Source organism: Rhagoletis zephyria, unplaced genomic scaffold (assembly GCF_001687245.7).
Source record: "Rhagoletis zephyria isolate East Lansing unplaced genomic scaffold, Rhagoletis_zephyria_1.1 Rzeph_scaffold_02085, whole genome shotgun sequence".
In the NCBI taxonomy this organism is placed as follows: Eukaryota; Metazoa; Arthropoda; class Insecta; order Diptera; family Tephritidae; genus Rhagoletis; species Rhagoletis zephyria.
The window spans coordinates 20704-28917 of record NW_016159169.1 but is presented as its reverse complement, the minus strand read 5'-3'; the positions used below and the strand labels follow the sequence as shown (position 1 = coordinate 28917).

General features: G+C 36.5%; 1 protein-coding gene across 2 annotated transcripts in view; it reads left to right on the top strand.

Moving 5' to 3' along the window:
- The window catches only part of LOC108365971 (facilitated trehalose transporter Tret1), a 28894-nt gene extending 21712 nt beyond the window's left edge, over positions 1-7182 (top strand). For both annotated transcript variants that reach the window (XM_017620213.1, XM_017620212.1), the window contains 2 exons: positions 5801-6853; positions 6913-7182. In XM_017620213.1, coding sequence (XP_017475702.1) covers positions 5801-6853; positions 6913-7152 — 1293 coding nt within the window. In that variant the 3' untranslated portion in view covers positions 7153-7182. The remainder of the gene's footprint in view (positions 1-5800; positions 6854-6912) is intronic.
- Positions 7183-8214: the final 1032 nt, after the last annotated feature.

Below are 8214 nucleotides of genomic sequence, written 5' to 3'. Positions count from 1 at the left end.
CTACATATTCCCCTTTGCCCTTATATATACATATAAGCGTTTAAATTTACCTTGGTCTTAATTTTTGCCTTTATCTTTACGCATCTTTGTTTTTGTTTTTATTTTTAACTTTGCCTTTATCCTTTTCTTTATCTATGTATCTACGTACTCACCTTTACTTTCATTTTTGTATTGGTATTTTTCTAAGTGTTATTCTTTAACCTTTTATTAGTTGTATACCATACGCATACACACAAGAAGCACTTGTTTCAGCTCCAACCATTTCCGTTGCACCATTTCCGTGTGCGATTTCCGTTGAATTTGCCAATTTACTCCCAACCAACAAACAGCCGCTAAAGAAGTTTCACTTCAAAAATTAAGTCTGAATATTATTCTCATTTTCTAATAAAGAATGACCACTTTGCACTTCAATAAGGCAAGTGTGTTAATTAACATCGAAGGCGCGGGTTAAAATCCCGCCGTATGCAATACGCCTAAAATATATCGGTTTATTTATTGCTTCAATATAAATTCCAAAGTATAGACATGCTGGCGGAAGCTCAAAGTACGAAATAGATTTGAAGTCAAAATAAAAAAAAATATTCGACAGAAAATTGATATTTTATTTTCGTTAAAAATTAGTTTAAAATATAAATAAATCAACCAAAACAAAAAAGTTTCAATGGATATTTTAGTAACGTAACGTTACACATTCCACTTGCCCCATTCACCAGACTGGTTATGAATAAGATAGTTTTCGAGAATAAATTTAAAATGGTGCTCTTCAGCAAGTTAACTTTGAGTACTTAGCTCCATTATGTATGAACATGTCCAGGCAAGCACGCTGTAGTGGTATACATACGGCTCTTAAGCACCAGAAGGCATTGGAGTAGGCATTTGTCTTGAAATTCACGAGTATTTTTCTCAAACTATACCAACTCCCGACCTGTGAATGCTGTTTAACGAGAAAAGCCACCAACGAGACAGAGCTTTAACTGCTTCGGGAGACCCGCCCAACTTTGTTCCAGCTACTGCAGCAGGCTCAACCTCACACCTGAACAGAATAAATCCTGACGTATCTAACGTATATCCGGTATGTGGAGAGTTTACTAACGACTCTAAACATTTCGTAACATGCCCGCTTCAACAACGCACAACGCCCTATGGTCCAACCCTCTCATAGTAGCTCGCTTCCTGAAAATAACGATTGAGAGACAAACCGAAATAGGCAGGGCTAAGTAAGCCGCTAGAACAATCAATAACTAGGTCACAAGGGAATACAGGGAAACGAAATAGCGTATGGCTTAGTCATGAAGGCAGCGGCCTGAACTCTCACAGGGTTGAAGTTTTGTTTGCAGTGGTATCAAACACGATCAGGTAAGAGGTTGTAGGAATGAGAGACCAGCAGTAGCATAGCAACAGAGGACTTTTCCGAGCCAAAAGCTTAATGGATTGGTTTAACCTGTAGAGATAAAGGCCTCTAATTAACCTCTCTGAAGATCCCTTACACTGCGCCTAATCTGAAGATACTCTATTGCACCTACTCCTTATCTGTGATACCGTTTTGATGTGACGAGAAAATAGTCTAGGCTTAATATGTAAGCTGACCAACCGTCCTCCTTTGAGGAGGATTGTCCTCCTCAAACGTGATTTGTCCTCCTCAAAAACATAGTCCTTCTCTATCCTCATTTTGGGCAAAAATGTCCTCCTTTTCCTCCCTTCCAAGTACAAAACTAGATGCAGTGATGAATTTTTCAAAAAATTTCGTTGAAAATATTATTACATATTTCCTAATCGTACACAATCATTATATTTAAAAGGCAAATGATGTAAACTTTTAACTGAACAGTGTAAACGCCTCTAGCCTTAACTAATAATATTTAATACGGCTTTTCCACGGCACCCTAATAACATAGTTCGCTCTCTCATTCATAATTCGCACTCCAATTACCATGTGAATTACGAACAAATCACTGTCATCGAAAAGTAAAGTTTTACATGAGCACATCACCAATTTAATACAGAGGCTTATAAATTTTAAGCAATAACTTACATTTTGTAGCGAAGAAAAAAACAAAACACAAAGATAGAGAACTGTCGAATCGAATTAAGAATGTGCCCGTGGGAATGGGGGAATTCCCGATCGTAATTTGAGGAGCAAACAAAAGGTTTGTATAGTAACTAATAGTCAGTACTAATTTGTACTGGAATCTGCAAATTTTTACTGGAAAAGTGTATGATAACCCAAAAAATTTGCAAGAGAGCACTGAATCGAGAGCGTAACAATACGGGAGAGCTGCAAATTCTTGCTTGTGAAAATTTTACTAGCAGAAATTAGCTAGCAGAAGAAGAAAAATAAATGTCAAAAGCTGCCATTTGTTGCATTCGTTTAGCACAAACAAAAGTAAAATGAGTGTAAATCAAAATATCCATGATGTACTGGACAGTGTAAGTGCTTGTGTGTTAAGCAAAGAGTTTAAAACTGATTTATGAATAGTAAAATGTTTACATAGTGCAGCGAATTAAAATTCAGCGGCTCCGCTGGCTTGGCCATGTCGTTCGAATGGACAGAAACGCTGCTGCTCTGAAAATATTCAACGCGGGCCGTGATGCTGGTAACAGAGGAAGAGGAAGGCCTCCTCTGCGTTGGAAAGACCAGGTAGAGAAGGACTTGGCTTCACTTGGCATTTCCAATTGGCGTCAGTTAGCACAGAAGAGAAATGACTGGCGTGCTGTTTTGGACTCGTCCAAAATCGCTTAGGTGGTTACAGCGCCAATAAAGAAGAATAAGATAATGTTTACAGCAAAATGTCAAGACAGTGGAACAACTATTCACTTGCAAGTTTTTGCTAGTTTTGTGTTCATTAACTTTTTCTGCTAGTTTTATCTTCTTCTCAATTTTACGCTCTATTTTGCTTTTACGCTCTCGCTGCAATGTTTTACTGGAGAAGTTACTATACAAACCAGGGTGTCCCGATTGTTTAAAAATAAAGCGCAATTTCTGCAAAAAAAATCGCCTAAAATCGCCAATTTTTTTTTTTTTAATAAAATTAATGAAATCGATTTAACAAATCTTTTATTTTAAAAATTAGATCTTGTTATAATATAGTAAAACAAAACGAATATAACACCTTCGGGGTAATAATAAATAACACATATCACTTATATAATAATGATGTATAAACCATTTTCTTTAAAAATACGCATACTTTTTAAAAATATTTGTATCAACACATTTTCCAATAGGACTGCGCCATTATTAAATTTATTATAACTCATATTAATTGAATAATCGCACAATCCGCTTTTAAGCGCTCGGCGCTAAAAATAAAATAAAAACCTATAATAAAGCGAGATCAACTATTTCCACAATGGGCACGTTCAGAACGAACTGTTGCGATTGCACCTTCTGAACGCGTTGTTTTTACTTCTGATCAACTGAACAGTTGCGTGTTAGATACTCGTAATATTTTTCTGATCATTTGAGACAACGTGTTGTGTGTTTTGAATTTGACAGCTAATGTATCTAGCCGTTCAGAAGACGCATTACGATCATTGATTTTTTAGCAACGGTTGCGCTCAACTTTTGCACCTTCTGAACATACCCAATTTCTTCAAAATCACCTAGGGCTGGTTTCTCCATCTCAACTTAACTTAGTTAAAAGCTCAGTTAGTCTAGACTTAATTTCCGTAACTTAACTTAATTTAATATTTTGGCTAACCTGTTATATGAGAAACTGTGTTGGCGGTTAGTTAAAACTTAACTTACCGTAAGAAACTTAAGAACCTGTAGATTTTAGGTTCTCAAGTTACGGCCTTACCGAAATTGAGAGCGGTGAGAGAATCAGGCTTGCCAGACTCTCGTTTTTGTATTTCTTAAAAATAAATGAAAGCAAACATTTTTGTTTGCATAAATTTTTTTGATATGGCATTTTAGCCAGCGAACTGTTAAACAGCTGAAAAAAGAAATACAAAAACAAAATATTTCCGCTCTTGGCTTAAGTTGACGTGTTGAATAACCATTGATGATTTCTTACGGTAAGTTAACTTAAGTTAAGTCTGGACTAACTGAGCTTTAAGCCAATTTTCTTGACTTAGTCATGAATAAGCTGTGTAAAACGTAGGCTAACTTTTGACTTAAGTCAGTGGTTAAACTAAGTTAAGTTGAGTTGGAGAAACCAGCCCGTAGTGTCTGAATCATTTACATTTGTGTTGTTGTCATATACTTTTTGAACTATTCAACCTTGATTGTTTGATATTGGAAGCGTTTTGCAGCAGAAACTATTGGACCTCATATAAAACTTTATTCGAACTATTGAATTAAGGCTTTCCAACCTCTCCAATTTCGAATCTTAGTTTTTGTTGAATTCATTACGGAAAAAAACGCGCTCAACAAAAACATGTGAGTGCGGCAAGGATAATAATATGAAGGCTATTTTACTTACATATGTATATTTCCAAACATTTTATTACCTGTTGCGGTTTTCACTCCGTAAGCAATTATCCAAAATTCTTCAGAGTCGGTTGGAATGGTTCTGAAAAAAGTTATTCCATGCTGCTTTTCTTTCCTTCAAAGTCAAATAGTGAATTGGCAGGTCCCTGAAACTCGCTCTCTTGTGATTCACGCACCTTTCTGCTGACAAAATCAAAGCTTTTTTAAAGTATTTAATTGACTAGGTAATCGATTCAAAAGTTCTTCGATTAGGGTGATTAAAAATGTTTGTCTTTTAATATGCTTCCTAAGTCAAGTTTATCACGCAGTTCATTAGCCTCTTCTGTAAAATTATTGTGGAAAACTAAGTTTTGTGTATTTTTATAATTGGAAAGAATTTATTTGAAGGGGAAAAATCGCCAAAAATTGCCAATGGCGATTTCATAAATTTTTACGCGCAAATATCCAAAAAAAAATCGCCAAATTTGGCGCGAAATCGCCAAGTCTGGACACTCTGATACAAACCTAAAGTAATTCACACTGCCGTGGGGAAACCGCATTATGACGCGTCTTCACAGGCGAAAATTATTGCCTACCATATGCCATTTTGTTTGCCAAATGTGTATAAGTTTTATCAGTAGCAATACTCGTGTATGGGGATATTTTATCTTGATAAAAACATTTGTAAGATGGCTTAAAATAAGTATGTTCGTTGCGTTGGAGCGCAAATATGCTTAAAAAATTTTAAGAAAATGTGTTATTTCACGTCCAAGTACATAATCAAAAATAGCACAGACCCAGCGGCAGATCCAGACTATTTTTTGGGGGGTGTTTTCCGGAAAATTTTATAGCTTTTGAATCGTTAAGAAAGTTTATAAAAAAGGGATATAAGTTGTTTCTGTGCATTTTCTTGTAGGGCATTGAATTCTCTGAAAAATTACCCTGAAGTTGGTTGTCTTAGTAGAGATGATTAAGAGTATTAAATATGTTAATGATATTGCTGAACGAGATATAGCGTTGATACAAAATTATAATCAAACTTTAACGAAATAATTATGCAACACAGTGTACTATTAAATTGATTGACTTGTGTTTAGAGAAACTTTGGACGGTTAATTTATTCGTTATTTATATGTTAAAATAAATAAAATTTTTTTTATGTTTTTAATGTGGAGAATTTGTCCTCCTGGAATGTTAAAAAATTCTGGTCACCTTATAATATGGCCAAAGGTTGAGTTATTGTAAACTTTCTGGTTATTGTAGGACTTCACAAAGTGTTGTGAAGAGTTAAGGGTACAATAGATCTGTTAGGTTCATTTCTAAATCCTTTGCAACATATACTAGTAAATGACACTTTAAAATTAATTTGTAACATAACCCACATTTCAGATTTTCCACACACTAAAAGCCCCAATCAACAAGTATCATGCGACAATTTTGTTAGGTGTTGCAGAGATGATCGCAACTATAATGTGTGTCTTCCTCATCCATTTCACCGGCAAACGGCCATTGGTTATGATCTCTACACTTGGCGTGGGAATTTGCATGTTTGGTACGGCCACCTATGCCCACTATGTGAAAGTGGTGCCCGGGTTTGCAGTGGACAATGTCGTTAGTAATGCTTCCAATATAGTGCCCAAGGAAAGCTTAATAACACAAGCAAATATTAGTAAACTTTTTGAAACCGATACAGCTGCCCTATTGCCAGCAATGGCGGATAGCGCAATTGATAAACAGCTGTTGGAAACCACAACTCTGTACACCCTAAATGATGATGTCACCACAGAGCTGACCACTTTAGTGTCCAACAGTGAAACCAACGAAACGTGGAAGCATTTAAATCGCACTAAACGGGAAGAGCAAGATCTTTCTTTCGGCGATTACAATGATCAATTATCCTTGGTTGAATTACCTACCTTGGATTATACACATTCGAATAATACCAGCCGTAATTCCACGCCATTTTTCGATCTTAGTGACTCGGAAGAGGATTTGCATACAACAACTATGCCATCGGATTTGGATGCAAAAATTACCACAGCCAAAGCAAAAACAGCAACGGCCGAACGTAAAGTGAAATTGCCATCCACAGAGGAAGTCACCAAGGAGATATTGCTACCTGTGCCCAAACAAGCTACCAACAATCTAGTATGGCTGCCATTGATTCTATTGCTGGGTACCGCATTTTTCGCACACTTTGGCATACGTATGATACCTTGGATACTCATCGGCGAAGTATTTCCGGCGCCGGTACGCAGCACAGCTTCGGGCCTTGTCAGTGGGTTGGGTTACATTTTTGGCTTCTTGGCTAATAAGCTCTTTCTCCAAATGTTGACAGCATTAACATTGCCTGGTACATTCTGGCTATATTCGGCGGTGGCATTAACAGGCGCTTTAGTGTTGTATTTCACGCTGCCCGAAACGGAAGGACGCACATTACATGTACGCATTGTTTTTGATTTTCCATATAGCAGCTAAATTAATAAATGTTATAATTACAGGAAATTGAAGCACATTTCTCCAAAAAGTCCGATACAAATTTGTTTAGAAAATCACGTCGTCAAGATTTAAGTAAAACAGCCATTCAAATGGATAATCTTCAGAATTTGCAGATTCCAATAAGCGCACAAACTGAATCAAAAATAATTAAACTACAACAAAGCGACTTTTTGCCACAAAACACTACAAATGGCGGCGAAACCAATTTAGCGTTCGAAGAAAATAATATTACACATTTATAATAGCGAGAAACGGAAATTGTACATATGTAAGCACCATGGTGGAATAATACAAGGTGTTGGATATTGACAGCGTTCTCGCTCTAATCTGCCATCTTGGCTCCCTTAGCAAAATCGGTGTTTCCCTCTTGAAAAAAGTACATTTTACCGCCTTTAAAAAAACTAAACTACCTCATTCCCTATTCCAAAACTGATTTGCAATCACTGAACAATTCTTTGACATTTACTTTATTCTTATTCGTTGACAAAATTCAATTAAAAATTAAAATCATTAATTCGACAAAAAACATTGGCTTTGTGTATTCTCCAAAGGCCTAAAATCAGCCAAATACCCTATGTGGGTCGGCTTAATCAGTAAAACGTGACAGTAGTTGACTTTTGAGGGTAATATATCGGTCTTGAGCTGGTACGGCTTTTAAAACATCCGCAGCTTCCTTTAAAGCATCGCTGCTAATTGCTGAGAGGACCAGATTATATTTCCGGACATAAGATGTGGTCTTGTACGACTGAAAGGTGGCCTCAATTTGTAGAAACCATTTGTTTGGCATCTCAGTTCAGAACGGTCGCAGCTTGCATTGCGATACAAGCTCCACATCTTTAGTTGGCATTTTGTTCGATGAAATATTTTCCCCATCCGTCGATGCGCCCTTTTGTCGACTCCGTCATGTTGTAACGACTCGGGGTCACCACTAATTTTTTGATGGCGAAATTTTTGTAAGTTATATCAATCATCTTATAGTATTTTCGGGTAAAAATTAGACCCCCAAGCGGTTTTGGAAGTTTGACTATAATTATAGGACATTGTGTTTAATAAACTAAATTACCATTTATTGCATAAGTGCTACGTAATATATACTACTTTCGCAAATTTAGCTTATCATAATATACCGTTTGTTACTATTTATATGCAAAATTTGATATGAAAGAGTACCAAATTTCGTACTACTTCGCAAAGCGTGCTTCTTTTCTTCCCGTTTCTCTCGTTCTTCCATATTACAACCTTTTGTAAGGGAGCCGTCGACATGAGCTGTCACTACGTACAACACCTTGTATAATTCCACCATG